This window comes from Malaclemys terrapin, chromosome 1, assembly GCF_027887155.1.
Source record: "Malaclemys terrapin pileata isolate rMalTer1 chromosome 1, rMalTer1.hap1, whole genome shotgun sequence".
NCBI lineage: Eukaryota > Metazoa > Chordata > Testudines > Emydidae > Malaclemys > Malaclemys terrapin.
Genome location: NC_071505.1, coordinates 221,196,150 through 221,214,993, shown reverse-complemented (window position 1 = coordinate 221,214,993; position 18,844 = coordinate 221,196,150). Strand labels below are relative to the sequence as shown.

General features: G+C 41.3%; 1 protein-coding gene across 7 annotated transcripts in view; it reads right to left on the bottom strand.

Annotated features, from left to right (window-relative positions):
* The window catches only part of MID1 (midline 1), a 335,146-nt gene that overhangs the window by 125,460 nt on the left and 190,842 nt on the right, over positions 1–18,844 (bottom strand). For all 7 annotated transcript variants that reach the window (XM_054007902.1, XM_054007930.1, XM_054007946.1 and 4 more), the window contains exon 2: positions 4,839–5,554. In XM_054007902.1, coding sequence (XP_053863877.1) covers positions 4,839–5,498 — 660 coding nt within the window. In that variant the 5' untranslated portion in view covers positions 5,499–5,554. The remainder of the gene's footprint in view (positions 1–4,838; positions 5,555–18,844) is intronic.

Below are 18,844 nucleotides of genomic sequence, written 5' to 3'. Positions count from 1 at the left end.
CCTCATATGTATGTATTTACACACATGCACGTGCACTGTACATTTGTGTGCGTTTGTGCATGTGTGTAAAGTTGGATATTACTAGTACCTTGTATGTGTATTATACACATACATACAAATTATATACACTGTTATACGCGCACACACACACACACACGTATGTAGATATTACTAGTATCTTTGTGTGTATAGGTATTGATCTACCCATACATACTATTAATAGATGCACATAATGATGTACGGTATGATCCTGGAAGCACATACTCATGTGTGGTCAGCAGGACTATTTACATGAGTACTGGTTTGAAGTGTCAGACCCTGATGATATTACAATACATTTGCAACCTGATTAATGATCAGTCCATAAATTAAAAATAATACAAAAAGGAAGTAAGGAACACATAGCTGGACTGAAAATTTCAGCATATATTGTACCAGAATCTCTACAAAGACATTTAGATATTAAGGGTTTTAACCTCAAGTTTAAAACAATAGGGAAAGATGCATGCATTGTTATACTCTATTTATGGAAGCTTTGGATTTGGCAGAAGGCCTTCTATCATAATATGCTCAAAGTAATTTTGTAAGATGTAACTTTGATATTCTCAGTGCTTAAATATTTTATAGTTGCTTCCCACTGAAAAATGTTTGTGAGCACTAAGCTGGTTAAGGTAAATGGATTATTTTCCCTGTGTCCTGATTCAGATTAGGAAAAAAGAAATAGATATTTTTAATGGATTCTGTCACAAAATCACCACACCAAAATGTGGATTTTGATTATAGTGTCTATTTTTGTAATTTCTTTCCATGGGAAAAAAAAAAAAAAAACAGCAACCAAACAATTTAAAAACCCCTTTTTGTTGATGTACTTTTGGAAGTAAAAATACAGAAAATGTTAATGAAAAAGGCAACACTCTTGCAGTTACAGAATTATACTCTGGAATCTGATCTATATTTCATAAACATGCCTAACACACTTCAGCATTAATAAGAATTACACAGACATATTCAGGGCTATAGAAGACCTAACAAAAGAGAGCTCCTGATTAGGTAGTATGAAAGCCACCCCAAACTGATTTCACATTGCATGGCGTTATGGGAGATATTGCTACATGAACGTTACAGACCAGATCCTCAGCTGGTGTAAATCTAAGCAGCTCCATTAACTTCAACTGAGCAATGTTTAATTTACACCATTTGAGAATCTGACCCTAGATGTATTTTTTTCCCTTTTTTCAGGCCCAAATGTAACATGTTTATTAACTCAAAATGAACATTAGCTGACTATATCTGTCTTACATTTGTCCACCCACAACATTCTCTCTCATTCCAAAACCTTAGCTAATGTTAACTTGTGTAGATACAACTTTATGGGAATCTAATTTTGATTTGTTTCCCTGAAAAAAACTGGTATGTTTCATTCCATTGCTCCAAGACAAAAAGGAAAGGATGAATGTTCATTGAGTAATAGAGATTCTTTGCATTCATGAAGCGGGTGGGATGTGAGCATTTGCTAGAACCCTGTGAACCTCCTGTTAATATTTATAACACACTATACATTGTTAATATACCAGAAGATTAATTTTAAGTTCCACTACAAAGTTAAAACTATACCATGTCATATAAATTTAATACATTACTGACTTGTCCCCAGTTTTTTTATTATACACATATATGTCTGTGACCTACTTTATTAATTATTAATAATTATAATAAACAGACGATTTTTCATGTAATCCTATAACTAAAAATACTAGAGGCCTGCTGCTGTAACTCACAGTGGGGCTGATAAAAGATGAAAGTACTCAGCACCTCACAGGATTGGAGTTCTAACTGTCAGGGCAAAGTCATTTAGACTTTTAGTTCTCATTTCCAGAGCTTCACAATGACTATTACATTGACTGTTAAATCCACTCTAGCATGCATACCTCAGACAAGTGTACCAGAACTCTTAATTAAAGAGCTTCATTTTTGCCACAAAAGGAGCTAGATTGTAATGGCATCTTTTGTCCCGTGGTTAATGAAGGATGATATATTGTTTAAATAATTAGCAACACTGCTGGGATAGAATGCAAGTAATTAGCATAGCTTGACACCCAGAGGTACATACCAAAAACTAGTAGCTATGTTGATTTTAAAAACCCTCCACTGAAAGAATATGTCACTTAAGATATGGTGTGTTTTGTTTTTTTAAGGAAACTTATCATTAGAAATTTATGAATGAGTCCAGCAATTTTACAGAATAATACATGTTCATTTTTTCAAAAATCTTTGTATCACCAAAAATCTTTTTATTTAAATAACCGTATATTCACAATCAGTTTTATCCATTTCTTTTAGTTGACATTTTAGTTTATTAAATTTTAGCATTGCGCTTATTAGCTTCTACACATCCACGTGGATGAAAGTCACCACATAAACTCAAGACCAAGATCCTTCCATTCTTAGTAGCAGTAGTGTAGCTAGACTAACCTAGTATCTATCTCAAAGGTCAATATTACCCTTAATGAAGGAGACAACCAGAATTCAAGAGTGGATTTGGAACTCTTGCTTGTCTGATAGACAGCAGAGGCCAGATCTTCAGCTGATGTAAACCCACATCACTCTGTTTATTTCAATGGAATGATGCCGATTTACATGCTGTAGATCTCGCTCTAGGATTTTAGCACATAAAATATTCTCAGCCTCTGGGAAAAAAGGGTAGGGAGAGAAGGGATAAGGCATGGTTTTCAAATAGCCTTGCTGATGGCCAGAGACTGGAGCTTTGATCTGGAAAGAAATTACCTGGCCTACTACCCTTCTACCTAGAGTGTAGTGCAGCACATGGAGGGAAGGATTATATGAGGGGAATGGTAGCTCATGATGTAGTGAGTACCAAAAGGCCTTCATACAGGCTTGATGTTATCTGACAGAACTATCTGTGGGAAGAGATCAACCACCTGGCAGGATTGTTGGGGCCAAAGAAACACATATTTGGGTATCTTGTTACCTCGGACACAAAATGCCAAAATATTGTTATACAGAATATAAAATAGAGAAAATTTTAGCTAAAAAAATAATTTTAGTAGGAATTTAAACAATCATTTGCATTGTCAGTAAAGTGGAATGGCATCAGATGACAATCATCTACTCTACCCACTGCATTCATGTTCACAACCAGAGCTAGCAGAAAACCTACGCACAGTACAAACTAGCCTGGCTTTAAATTTCATTTTCCAAGCTACTGGTGATATTAACTCAAAGCTATAAAGAAAGGAGACAACTGTTTTAAAAATGCTCTATTTAGGCTTACTACATCTAAATAAGTCAAAATGTGAGATATTTCCTAATTGCTTATATTGAGATATTAAAAAATATATTACTTACCCAATACTTAATTATGTCAGGTATTTCACATTAAATAGTGCATTCCTACCAATATAAATCAATGGACAATAGTGATGTAGCTGTTCTAATTAGTCTACCAAATAGTAACGTTTCATTAAGCCGATTATTGGGTTTTTATATCCACATTATATAATACTAAATGTAAAATATTATTAATCATGACAAAAAATCTTATATTTATCAAAGAATAAAATTGTATAATATATGTAAAAATAACTATACTTCATTATTAAACAAGAAATCCTTTAAGATTTAAAAGGAAGCTGTCAGTTTCAGCCAGATTTTCTTTCCATTACTATTCACTGTTTTAATAGAATACGACTTTTTGTGTGTGTGCACGCACTCATATATAAACATAAAGTGTTTGTGCGCATATATATATATATATAAACACACACACACACACAACAATAAAGTAGTATGTATTTTGAGATAAGACCTCTAGTTAATTCAACCTATTCCGTTTGTTTCTTGCCATTGAAACCATTGTATGCAGAAGAAGAATGCTCTTTTTACCTTCATACTCATGATTTCTCAGTTGTAGTCTTCCTTTGAAATAACCGAAGCTGCATTTCCCTAAGGAATGGGGGTTGGGGTTCCTGAGGGTCTTTCTTTCTTATTCTGCTCTGCAGAAGCATGCAAATCTGGTAACTAAAAGATCCTGGGTTCAAAGAGGTATAATACATCTCTACTTTCTGAGTTGGAGCTTTGTTACATTAAGTCCATGCTGAAACTGGAGAACATCCAGAGAATGTGTGTTAGCAATACCGATACTATACTGAAGACATTCTGCAATGGAACACAGGACTGTCAGAGCAGCATTGTTACCTGATAGGATAGATGCCATTTCACTGTGGAAGGGGAGGTGAGAGGGGGGAGGAAACACATAACCAAGGGAATGTCATTTCATTTTTGTTTTAATTTCTATGTCTTATGTAAGTGTGGCTGAATGCTGTTGCTGGGAGAGTCCTGAAGACAGCTCTTAAATGTTTCCCCTGCTTAGTAGAGATGAGGGATTTCAAGTTGTAAGCAACTGCATTAAAAATAATCATCATCAGAATATTTAAATGTCTGAAATTTCAATCAATGTCCATGTATATGTATATACACACACGCCTGTATATACAACGGTCAACATTAAAAACTTACCGGTCACTATGGATAATGCTTTAGGTAAATAAAAAAGTTTACTTCAATATTTGTAGAATGTTTGGTAAGTATAGAGAAGTTTAGATAATACTGAGGTAACTTTATCTAAAGGCAAATTAATTGACACCTTTTCAAGAACACATATATGTATGTACGTGCATATTATATATTCATTACAGACTGCACTCCTACCCATACCAGTCACTCACCAGAGGTGAGAAAACGTATTTCCCCATCATGCAACTAAGCTTCTTTTCACACCCCACTTGCTGGGCTCCAAGGGGCGAGTAGATAAAACTAACCTTTAATTTGTCATAGCGCTCACTCAAAGCTGCCACCTGATGATCACGATGCCGTCCAACCAGTTTACACAAGGCACAGATTAACTGGTCATCAGTCACGCAGTACATGTTAACTTTCTCGTCTTCATGCTCCAGACACATTAATCCTCGGATGTGAGAGTCCGGAATAGGCTCTATCAAACGGTGGCCCGTGAATGGCTTCTTGTTCGGGTGAGTCGCTTTCAGGCACTCCTCGCAGTAGGACACCTCACAAGTGACACAGGTCTTCACTGCTTCCTGGGCAGGGTCCTGGTCACAGAACTGGCAGAGAACTTTTTCACTGGATGACATGCTGTTGCTATCAAATGCCCGCTCTCGGCGGGTTTCGCTAGGAGAATTGGGCCCACTCACTGAAGCTTTCTGAAACCTGTCGATAATATTCTGCAGGGTGACGTTGCGCTTCAGTCCGTCTAGACCACGTTGATTGAGAGTGATGACATAACGACAAGTAGGGCACTGGAAGGCAGTGATGGATTCCACTGATTCGTTGGTGGCACAGTGGGAGACCAATATGCGATGCGCACAGTTGAAACAGAGGCTGTGAGCGCAAGGCAGCAGCAGTGGGTCCTCAAACAGCTCCAGACAGATAGGGCAGGTCAATTCCGACTCCAGTGTTTCCATCTTCAGGCAAAGCTTTCCTGTGTCGTCAGCGAAATCCAGGGAAGCTGATCGGCTATCTGGAAACATAACGCAAAATTCGATTAGGCGAGAGAGAGCAAGAGGGGTCAGCCACGGGGGGTTGTCAACTTTCGCCACTGGTACTATCAAACCACCACAGCAGACTGAAGAGCTATCTAAAGTTTTGAATCTGCATAGGCACATGTCAAGGTATTTAAAATTGTACTATTTTGTATTTAAAAAAACAAAAACAATTAAAAGAAAACAATTTACTGTTTTGTATTTAAAAAACAAAACAACAAACAAACAAAATCCTTTTGTCAATTTCTCTATCTTTAACATGAGATTGAGGGCAACAGCAGATGTTTTCTGGTGCTTCTGAATTATTAAAAGCCAAAATTAAGACCTTCAAACTGCAGAACAACATATCACAGTAAAAATAGATTCCTGCTGCAGAAGCGGCTGTCTGCTTTGCTAACCTACTAGCATTTTTTTTTTATTTCTGTTTTGAAGAGCAGCAGAGCAAGGATTAAGCCACAGTATTATAATAGATAAGCTAAAAACTCCTTGTTGCTTCTGTACTTCACATTGTGGCATTGTCTCAGATTACAAATTTTAATTAATGTTACAGTCATGGTACATAAATATACTGGGTATATCTGTCTCTCTCTATATCCTATGTGTGTGTGAATATACATGTAGTGCAGTGTGTATGTATAGAGTACATAGGTGTATATATTTTTTCCAAGAATGTGTATATATGCATAAATATCTCTCTCTCTCTCTCTCTCACACACACACACACACACACACACACACACACCCCTAATACAGTGTATACGTACACAGATACACGGCAGCAGCAGCAATGGACACAACAGAAATATCTAGAGAGATTAGGCAAAATATAATATAGATATCTATTTTAAAGAGAAAATATTAGCTCTGCACAAATTTCAAATGAGTTTGACCTAAGACATAACATGAGCTTTAGAAAAAAGAAGAACAGGAGTACTTGTGGCACCTTAGAGACTAACAAATTTATTAGAGCATAAGCTTTCGTGGACTACAGCCCACTTCTTCTGTTACTCTGAAACATGAGCTTTAGGAAGATCATTGAGCTAAAGTGAAATATCTGTGGTTTGTTTAGTTTAACAAATTTATCTTGGTGTGTGTATAATCTTTGTTGTTACAATTTAGAAGAAAAATAGACTATCGGCTGAAAATACTCAGTCTAGTGGTTTATGGATCAGCTGAAGTGGATAAGGAGTCACCAATAACTTTTAGATGGAGGGCATGGGATTTTTCAAGAAAATGCAGCAGTACATCCCTGGAAAGAGATCAACTGAAACTTCATTTTGTTTCCTCTTCTCTATTCAAGTTACAGGGAGTGATTTTGAAAGAGTCGCCCTACGCAGCTCTCCCTGCCTAAGCTCTCATCAAGGCCCCATTGCTATTGCAAGCAGACAGGTCAGTGAAGCAGAAGCAAAAGCTATGCTTCACACTCACAGAGCTGTACCTCTTCACAGTACAATCTATTTAAGCTTTGTTGCTCATAACAGAGGACAGCTTCAGATGGCACAGCTGCATACGCTTTACACTGTAAAGTCATTGTTCAGTTGTGTGAACTCCTGCCTCCCTCCCACTTCCAAAAAAAAAAAAAAAAAAAAAAAATCACATACAAATCTTGGTTCATTAAGGGTGAAGAGAGCCTGGTGCTCATTAGCAAGCTTGGGAACCAAATCTCTTTGAACTTTCTGCATTTCACTACAATTAAATTTGGGACTGCCGTTACAGTGACAGGAATGCTATATAGAACCCCAATACAAACCATAACAGAACAGAAAAGTTCAACAAATGGAGGCAAGGTTCAAATCACCCGTTAATTCTTATTCATACGTGCTTTGTGGCAAGGGCACTGAGGCTTTAGTTCCAGAGATGTTTTTGCCCCTTTGCAGTCTTCCAGACATTTGCCAAAAACTCTGGAGATTTTTAAAACGCACTGACCTCATCACAAGTCTTAATTTTCAAGTCTACTGTGATGATGATCTTGGTTCAACTAAAGTTCACTTTGCCACTGTCTAATTCAGTTATAACTATCCATCAAATGCCAGAAATACATGCTGTGCCTGTTAAAAATTAAAGACCTGTTGATTTGACATGGGTGCAATGATAACCCTCCACTCTCACATCAACCACAGTCACACAGCACACAAAAGATGAAAGCATATTCTGCAGATGAAGAACAGTGTCTCTTTTCTTTTCTTCATTCACTGTTCCATGGAAGATCCAGATGATCAAAACCTCATTCATGCTGTTTGAATTCATTCCACACCACAACGGAATACCTCATCACCCATTTATCCTGCATTTTATATGATGAACTGAAAATAACAGAAGGGGATTTATGGTTGGCAGAAGCCAAGGTTTTAAGCCGGCAAACCTAATTGTTACTTCTACACTGGCATTTCTGTGAAAACACCCTGACCTTCAGCGTTCCTTTCTTATAACTGTTCAGGATTCGGGGCTTCTTCCATGTGTCCTTTTATACATGGAAATCCCTGTGGCTGTGTGTGGCAGGTGATCTCCTTATCTCTGTTCAATTGCCTTCTTGAAACACATGGCTTTTAATGATAGTCAACTACAGATAAACCAGGAGGTATCTGCACCACTGATCCAAAGGTTGGAGTTTACCCAGTGTTTCAGAAAGGTCTTTATAGACTATTTTGTCCAAGTCTGATGTGGGATCAGATTCTGGTACCTTTACTCACACTGAATGGTAACTTACTCCTTGAGTAGCACTACTCAGTGAGAGTAAGGGCATCAAAATCTGGCCCTCAGATTGTAAGCTTGTTCAGGCAGAGGCCTGTCTTCCTGTTTGTTCAGAGTTGAACACATTGCGGGAGCTCAATAAATGATACGTGTCCTCTTGTACCAAATATTGCTAAAACCTCTAGCAAAATCATCTGCACCGCCTCTCCTTTGCAGCTGCCAATGACAATTACTTTTAATAACACTGCATTTTTTATTACCACTGCCTCTGTGCCTGAACCAAAACCAATGTAAGCTCTATGAGGGACAGAGTATGCTAAAGACAATCCAAATAGGAGTAACTAACCAACTACAATCCTGCTATTATACTTTTAAACAATTCAATGCAGGTCATGTTAGCAATCCACCCACAAAGTCTCTTAAAACCAAATGCCACTTTTCTCAAATTTTCATGTATAAGCTTTCACTTTCCTGAGATTTCTGGAAAACTTCTAACCACTTGAAATTGGAAGACTGCACTTTAGGACCAATAAAAAAAAAAAAAAAAAAAAAAAAAAAAAAAAAAAAAACTTATGCCAAGCATATTGTCATAGAAACAAAAAGTCAGTATAAATGGCTTATAATAGATTCTGTTGTGGCTTTACAAAGCTGTAGTCCATAAAATTACTGCCACCCAACCAGTGCAGGAGAAACAGCAATAGGGAAAAGAACTTGGAATATATAATTTGGTAATTTCAAAAATATAGAATTACAGGCATAAAAATATCATTGCAGTGAGAAATACTAAGTTCTACTCATAAGAAGTAATTTTAGCAATAGACAACAGTGAGATAGCAAATGCTAAAACATGAATATTATTTCTAGCTGCGAAACCTACTTCAGTAAGAACTTAATGTAGGCCTGGCTTGACATGAGTAATTGGACATGGGTGAGGTCTCACTTTTTGGGAGACAGGATTAGGATCAGTAGGCTGAAAACAAAATGTCTTTACTAGCCAAGATAAGAGGGAACCATTTACAATGTCCAAACTAACAATGGATAAGTCGGGAATGTAAAGATGAGATAAACAGTAAGTTGTACATGGACAGTGCGTGGACAGAGCATGCCGCACATAGATTAGTTCCTACAAAGTAACCAAGCCATGTGCTGCAACAGACAATAAATGCAATGTGATGTGCAAATGTATATAAAAGGAAGAGGTTTGCTGTGTAACTTTGGATATGTGGTATGTCCTATGCTCAACCACTATGCTTGAATCTGATCCACTCAGCGTAGCTTTGCTGTATACCAGTGGTTCTCAACCAGGGGTCAGGGGCCCCCTGGAGGACCGCAAGCAGGTTTCAGGGGGTCCACCAAGCAGGGCCAGCGTTAGACTTGCTAGGGTCCAGGGCAGAAAGCCGAAGCCCCATCTCATGACTGGAGTCAGACTGAATTCTTGGGAAACTGAGTGGAAGAAGTCTCAGGGGAAACAGAATACCTGGAAGTCTGAATCTCCTCTCACATAATGTAGTATATGAAATATGGTGGAAATAGAATGTTGGCCTTAAAGGTTGAAAGGTCACTGAAATCAAAAGTAACAAAACTCCCTTCCTATGACTTCAATGGGCCAGGATTTGACCCATTGTTTTAGGACAAATTGAAGAACTTTGAATTGGTGATAACTCCTTTTAATTGCATAAGGAGAGCATCCTCAAGCTCCAGAAAAAGAGAAGTAAGAGAAATGGATAATTTAAACTGAAATTTGACTAATTTACATTAGCTTGTAAGTGTCAAGTACAAGCGGAGTACAGTGGGAAAATCTTCATTTATATGATTGTTTCATTACTATTATGATATGCAATATGATTTTATTACTATGTTTACTTTATTATTTCTGTGCTTTATCATTTTATTTAAGCTTGATTTAAACACACAGAGCAGGAGTATTATGATAAAAGAAAAAACAGAAGTCCAAGAAGAATGTATCTTTGAATTGTATATTATTAGTTGGATAGGGTTACCATATTCTGTGCCTCCAAATGGAGGACACTCCACGGCCCACGGCCCCGCCCCCAGCCCCGCCCATACCCCCGCCCCAACCCCGCCCCCTCCCCAAAGTCTCCGCCCCCTCCCCTGCTTCCCGCGAACATTTGATTCGCGGGAAGCCTGAAGCAGGTAAGGGGGAGTGTGGGGGGAGGAGGCGCGGCCCAGGCTGGCCCCCCGGCGGCTCCAGCCTGGGTCGGCTCGGGCCCTGGGGTGCCGGCCCCGGCCGACCACCCCCGGCCCGCCCAGCACTGCCGGTCCCCGGCTCCCCGCCGGCCCGGCTGACCGGCTCCCCGCCGGCCCGGCTCCCCGCCGGCCCGGCTCCCCGGCTCCCAGCCCGGACCCCGGCCCGGCACCGCGCCCCCGGCTCCCCATCCGGCCCCGCGCCCGGCCCGGCACTGCGCCCCTGGTTCCCGGCCCGGCACCATGCCCCCGGCCCCGCACCGGCCCCGCACCGCCGGCCCCGGCCGAGCACCACCCAGCCCTCCCGATTTTCCCGGACATGCCCGGCTTTTGGGGATTTCCCCCCGGACGGGGATTTGAGCCCCCAAAAGCCGGACATGTCCGGGAAAATCCGGACGTATGGTAACCCTATAGTTGGATATGTATGAAATGCATTAATATAATACTTCAATAAAGAGCTACATTTAAAGAGAAAATGTTCATAGTGGAAAATCAGATCTTTTTAAAACTCACAATTCTACACATCTATTATTGGTCAAAAAGCCTAATACTTCTTCACTGACAATATCCAGAGCCTGTGCCATTAAAGTAATTGAGACTCTTGCAATTTATTTCAATGAGAGCATGATCAAGACCCAAAAATATATTCACTGAGGAGCATGTAACATGTTCTCCTTGGCTCTAGTAAGTATTTTGCAGCTATTCTAGCAAACAGAGAAAAATTTCAATGTACCCTACACGTGTGTTAGTATTCCTCCTTGAGGTGACATTGCAATTAACCCCTTAAACAATTTCTTTAAGGTTACAGACTAAAGTACAATGATAATATTGTACTTCTGAGTATTTCTTCTCTACTTTTCTTTGGTCCTGGGAGTGCAACAGCAATTAAATACTTTAAAGTCCCTACACATACCAAGAAGCTGAAACTCTTCTATCTTTGCAGGTAGATTTGATAACCGTCCTATCTTCATACTCATCACCACAACATTTGAATGCCTGATTTTTTTCACTTTAGCATTAACTACATAATAATGTCATTATTACCAGATAATGTCATCCGCCATTTTGACCCAATAAATTCAGGACAAGACTAGGTATTGCTAATTTCTGAAGAATGCTAATTTTATAACTGAGGTAAAATTATACTTAAAAATAATAGGCTAGAGTCTCTAGTTAACTAAGGACACTTTGTGTCAGAAAGTCAATGGAGATTAACCCTCTACTGGAGTAAAGCTAGCAGAGGTGGCTCGAATGCTTGTATACAGTTGCCCATTCCTCAGAGATAGTGGAAGGAGAGGGTGTGTCAGGGGCAGGTCATGGACAAGATGGGGGTAGGCAGCAATGTGATAGAAAGGATCTCTGCTACTCTTGATCCTCCATTGGCATAAGGTTCTTGAGCCAGTGGCATAAATAAGGGCTGTCTTTGAGCAGTCCTACACTGTGCTGAATCAGCTGCCACTCTCCACTGTGTTCAAGTGCATGTAAAACTGTGTAACATGATAACAAACTGTATTTATTCAGAAGCAAAAAAAAGTGTGTCGTGCTGTATCTGGAGATTCTCTGATGTGTCTCCTCACTAACAAGATTTCAGTTTTTCCATGTGTTGGGGAATCAAATCCTAAATATACCCAAAGCCAGGGCCGGCTCCAGGCACCAGTGCAGGAAGCAGGTGCTTGGGGCGGCCAAGAGGAAGGGGCAGCACGTCCAGCTCTTTGGCGGCAATTCGGCAGCGGGTCCCTCGGTCCCTATCAGAGGGAAGAACTCGCCACCGAAGTGCCACCGATCACAATCGCGGCTTTTTTTTTTTCTTCCCCCCCCCCCGCCGCTTGGGGAGGCAAAAACCCTGGAGCCGACCCTGCCCAAAGCAGTTTCCATTGGCATTTTTTCCTAGCAACATTTACTGACAACATATTGGCTTCGGGATACTACTGATTCTAGATTTCAGTACTGCAATGTCAGGGCCCTGGCTGCAAACACTTACATGTGTCACCAGCACTGGAACCGGGGCAGGGGGTCAGGGTGCCATGGCCACCCCACTTTTTAACAAAAGAAACATATGTGCTCTCTGTGGGATATTTAAATATCAATTCCTCTGCCACTTTGGCCTTGCCTCCCTGCTCCCAATTCTACAAAGGTTCCAGGCGCCCGAAGGGCCATTGTTCCCCCTCCTTTAAAAACTGTCTGGGAGACAGCACGTTGTGACTTGGCCTGGTTGGCCGGCACCTGGGTCCCACTCTACACTGAGCCACATGCTAGCAGCTGGGCCCTCACCTGTCGACTACCAAAACTACAGTGCAGGTCCTCTTGATGCCGGGAACCCGCTGGGTCTCGGAAGCAGGAAGGACCCGTCACCAGAGGGTTTTGGGCTGGTCAGCAGGGAAAGTATGTGTGTGTGTGTGTGGGGTGGAGCGGGGGGGAGGGAGCAGGGGCTCCGGGAAGATGGGGCTGGTGGGAGGAGGCAGAGGCTACAGTAGGGTGGGACTCGGGGGGGGGGGGGAGGAGGGGAGTTGCTCCCCCCACTCTTGCAGTCCTACCTGCACCTGTGACGTGCTTAAATTCAATGGGAATAACTCACACATGTAAAAGCCATACAGGTACATAAGCGTGCAAGACTGAGGAATTAGACCTGGAACACCTGCTGATGCCATTTTTTTTTTTTTTGGTAGAAAGTACTTTAAACTTTATATTAATTTTAAATTTTTAAGAAGGACCTGATTATATAAATTACCATGTTATGTTAATCAAAGAATGTCAGTTATAAAATAAATTGCAAAACCTTTATAGATACCACACACAAAGAATGTACTGTATAGGAACTCTCTATAATGAACTTAAGTGAAATTTGGAAATGGAGTCAAAGGCAGAATGTGTGTGTGTGTGTGTGTGTGTGTGTGTGTGTGTGTGTGTGTGTGTGTGCTAGTGCTGACACAAAGGAGCATCAAAATAGGCAATGTCTGTTTATCAGGTTAACAGGATGTTGTATAAATGCACGGTAAACTTAGTTAAGTGTTTACATTCTTGTCATAGAATCGGATATAGGCACTGAAAGAGGCAAGTAAAAAAAAAAAAACCTGTCTCATCTGTAATTGATACATTTGGAATTTCTAGTACTAGCTCTGAAGAAAGAAAATTTATGTTGTAGTTTTCATTCTGCTGTAGGATATAAATAGAATCATTTTAGGGAACAGTTAGAACATGTGGCATCAGATTCAAGAAGTATTCCTAATGCTATTAAAGAACACTCACAACCCAATGTTTGCCCCTAATCCATTAACTACTTTCAACTTTTATATCTCAGACAACTGAGGTCTGTGATTAACTAGTGAGGTTAATAATTATCCATGCATTTCATTACTTTGACATTGACATATTTTTAAAGGACAGCAACCATCCACATGGAGCTGATAATCAAAGCTTAAAAAATTATTCCTAGTACTTCAGGAAGAGAAGCATTCACCACATTAGGGAAAGCTAGTTGTCATTACATATAAGCCTCCGTTTACTGCAGAGAACTCTCTTCCTCATTTACATCATAAAACTGAGGGTTAATAAAACTTCAAAAGGAGAGTACTCATTCAACAGCTTCTGCCACAAGTGAATGTCATATTTTTCATGTGAATATTTCACATTATTCATACATTTTCATTGCCAAAGGAATAATTCACTGTTTTATCCACAAGTAAACTACATAGGATATGTACATAATGTTTGTAACAGTTTACATTTTTTGGAACATTTGAGAGATGTTAACAAATACAGCCAAAGCACATCTGCCTGACGGCTTGTGGTTAAACATAGTCCTAATGGCATCATTCTGTCTGTGGAATGTCATATGTCAGTTACAGAACACATGTTCTAAAGGCCCAATCCTGCAAGTTGACATCAGCGGGACTGAGAACGCTCAGCACCTCAGAGGAGTGGAATCTTCAGTAGAGAAAAAAAAAAAAAAAAAAACCCACCACATTCGTTTACCAAACTGGGATCTAATAATCATCTAGGAACTAAAATATTCTTCGAGCCTTAGGTTAAAAACTGAAAAAAACAAGATTGGCTATATACAGTGAAGCCCCAAAGGGCTCATAAAATAGAATAGCAGATATCTATTTTAATATGCTTCCGTCCATTTTAAAAATGAAATGCTCTGAATTGTTTTTTTAATATTCATGTGTGTCAACTAGTTCTATATTTTTAGGTGTGTGATGCTCAAATGTGGAATGCTGAAAACAAAGGGCTACATCTCCTCAGCTGGTGTAAATCACCATAACTCCACTGACCTCATGATTGAGCTCCATTAACTTGACTGATTTACGCCAGCTAAAAGATCTAGCTCAAAAATCTCTTACACAAAACTAATTTTCACCTCTCCATATGAAAAGAGATTAATTTCAAATGTCTAGTTATTCAGCGGCAAAAATTGGGTACTTCACTTTGCTTTTTTGTCAGTGTAATGGCATTATGGGTGACAACGACCATGTACTTAAAAAGGCCTGAGTGGGAACCTAGCCCTACAAGGGTAAACACCATATTTAAATTCATAACCATCCTAAACTTGGCATATAAATCTTGACCATGAATCATAAACTGTCAGAAGAAACCCAGGGTCTGTTCTCACATCACACAGAGCCTTTAAAATGGCAGTAAGAGGTGTTCGGGGAGCTGCAATAGTCAAGTTATGACCTCATTTGTCTCACGGGGCTTTTACAATTTAAACAGACTGGAAGTTCAATGTACAGATGCAATCTTGGCTAAATAAAGCTCTTGCTTTTTTAAACTAATCTCCATCCTACTCACCAGGCATACCCCATCAACCTCTCTGCCTTGCTTTCTGCTCCTCACATGTGATAGCTAAAAAGTCCCATAAAGAAAGCGTATTTTTATTCTAACAGACCAGAAATGTGTTCTCAGTATACTCTGCACATTCGCAACCACTATGAAAAGAATTAGCTCACTGGCTTTTACAAGATTTCCCAATCCAATATTTAACATTTTATTCCAATTGTATCTCTATCACACTTCTAATTCCTTTCTGTATGTTCCTCTGAGTGCCTGTATAAGACCACTACATGTATTTTCAAATAAAGATTGTATTGCTAAGGTAAGTTAAGGGGGGGAGGATTTTAAAAACTGTAAATCACTTAAATACTTAAGTAGAATTAAAATGAGCAACAACAAAAATGCTTTCCCACTTGCACACACCTTTCATTCAAGGACCCAAATCATTTTACAAACTTGAAGGGGCAAAGTTGGTAAAGTTGTAGCAGTGTAGCTGAGAGGAGAGTTTGGACCTAATCAATTGAGTCTCATGTGGCCCCAGTGAGTTAGGTCCCTGTTTTACTGATTGACCATGACACACAGAGAGGATAAGGGGCAAATTATAGCTGCTCTTTTGAAGATGCACTGTTGTAAGGGAGGAAGAGAGCCCGGCTATCTGTGCAGTAGACAGCCAAATTTGGCTGCTTGTCTCCTGGGAGAACAAAGGGAGGACAAACACTACACATGTCTGTGTGATGGCAAGATTGTGATCCGAGCCCCTCACACATATGGCCTGGTGTCTGTGAGACTGCTCTGAGAGGAATGCGGTCATTAGCTGTAACAGAGGTGCCACTGTGGACAGCAGTAAGGACTAGGGTTGCCAACCCTCTAGGATTCTCTTGGAGTCTCCAGAAATTAAAGATTAATCTTAATTAAAGATTATGTCATGTGATGAAATTTCCAGGAATACATCCAAACCAAAATTGGCAACCCTAGTAAGGGCGCTCCCACTCTGGCCCATTCAGGCAGAATGGTTTCAGGATTATGTTCTATACTAGGGGTTCTCAACCTTTTTCTTTCTGAGGCCCTTCCCAATAGGCTATAAAAACCTCCATGGCCCACCTGTGCCACACTAACTGGCTTTCTGCATAAAAAAGCCAAAGCCAGCATTAGGGGGTAGCAAGCAGGGCAATTGCCTGGGGCCCCACACCACTGGGGCCCCCGTGAAGCTACATTGCTCAGGCTTTGGCTTCAGCCCCAGGTGGCAGGCACAGGGCCCCAGGCTTCAGCCCCAGGTGGCTGGGCTTCTGCTTTCTGCCCTGGGCTCCAGTGAGTCTAATGCTGGCCTGGCTTAGCAGACCTGCTAAAACCTGCTTGCAGCCCCCTAGAGGGCCCCAGACCCCTGATTGAGAACCACTGTTCTACACCTCCTACCCATCTTCCTAGCATGGTTCAGGCTCTATCAGCTAAGACACTGACTTGCGAAGTCTTCATAGAAAGTCAATTGCAGAACAAGGAGCAGAACCCAACCCCCTACTCCAACCACTAGACACTGTATTTTTGTGCCTTATGTCAGTTACACTTTAGTGTAATTGACTAAGATTTGCAAAGCAACTGTCTCCAGGCTTCCTGATTTCCTCCATGGAGAATTTACAAATATCTTTGTTGAAATCCTGCATCCCAAGAACAACAAGAAATGTGCCTTTGGTCAGGAGTGTTTCAAAGATGGCCATCTCCTTTTTATTATGGTCTGCTGTCTCCATCTCATTTCCATTCAGCTTTAGCCTGTTACAGAATGAGCAGGAAACTCAGTTTAGTCACAGGAAAGAGTCACCCCTGGTATAGTACAATGAGAGTATAACAGGCTGGCAGTGTTTGCCTGAAACAACCCTCCCTGTTAGCAGGCGTTGATTCTACTGGGAAAGGGTTCTCTTCTATTCTTTTCAAAAGTAAGGAGGTTCTGCTGTCTTACTGAGGCAGGCAGCTCCTTATCCCCGCTGAATATGAGAAAGGTGAGGATAATTTCCTACAGAGAGAAGATCTAGGGTGTGGGCTGAGCACTCTTTAAGTAGGAACCCTAAGAACAGCCAAGCCTGGAGAGAAAGCTTAAGCCTCACTTTAATATCTTATTGTTAATTTCTTTGGACAAGATAGTGATTTGCTGTTATAACTCTATGCAGACAAGTAAGGAAGCATAAGACACTTTCTCCCTCTTTACTCCACTGTGCAGCCGGTCAACCTGCCAACCAGTATATCTCAGCCAACACTGGGGGGGAAATAATCATCTACTGGTAATGCCAATAGCAGATTTCTTCCTCCTTGGAGCAAGGATGAGTCTTGAAAGAAATTACAATTTGTGGTCACAATTCATTCCCTGGTCGGCTATGCCCTCCCCCTTACTCAGGGTAAGATGTAAAAGTCTCAGTATTGCCCCTTTGTTAATAAAACCCAATCTTGGCAAAGAGGGGACTTCTTTACTTTATGTTGTGTGAGGGCTTTGTTTGAGAACAGGTTGCAAAAGCCACCTGCTTACAGAAAGAGCCTGCAATGCTTCATTGTCTCTTATTTTGTGGGAACTTAAAGGTAACATCTCCCTGCCATATATGAACCTTGGCAATCTCAAGTATTTTCGTTTTTGTACTTGCATCCCTTGTAAGGAGCACAGTGAGACAAAAACAAACAAACAATTGCTCACAACCATACAATCTCACCTTGAGGGCTTTTAGCAGCCATGCAGAACAATAGCTTTAGTACTTCACACTAGAGAATTAAAAGCAGCAAATGAAAGAACAGTATCAGTAACTGAGTGTGTAACTCAGACAATTAAAGTGCCAAATACTATTGGTTAATTTCAGAAAGAAAAATATATAGGAGACCAAGGAGATCTTGTTGGGCTGGGTGGGTACAGCAGTCAAAACAAAGACCGCAGGGGTGCTGGAACAATTTTTATAGTGGGGGTGCCGAGAGATCTTGAACCAATCTGTAAACCCTGTATATCAGGGGTCTCAAACTTGCGGCCCACGAGCCTCCCCAATGTGGCCCATGGGGTTTCAGCAGTTTTGGGGCCAGGTCTCTCCCTTGGCCCCACCTGCCGCCCCTAGGCGCTCCCCCGCCAGGAGCCCCGGCAGCGCTGCGGAGCTGAGCGTCATCTGCCTGCTCGCTCTAATGGTTGCCGGCCCCTCTCTGCAGCCCAGGGGCAGGGCAGGTGCGCCCCTGCGGCCAATGGGATGCTGCGGGGGCGGTGCCTGGAGGCAGCAGCACATGGAGGCCTCCCGCCCTGCCTTGGAGCCCCAGGTAAGCACCACTCCCCTTAACTCCTCCCAGAGCCTGGCCCCCCCACGACCTCCCTCCCGCCCCCAAACTCCCTCCCCACACACTCCCCAGCTCCCAAACTCCATCCCAGAGCCTGCACCCCAGACCCCCTCCCCAATCCAAACTCCCTCACAGAGCCTTAGGCAGGTGGGGGGCGGAGTTTTGGGGGGGCGGGTTCCGGGTGGCATGAGTGACATTGGCCCACTGGGAGGATTTGAGGACTGGCACTGGTCCTAAGGTAAATTGAGTTTGAGACCCCTGCTGTATATAATGGAAACCACTTCAAGCCAGAGGGTGCTGCAGCACCC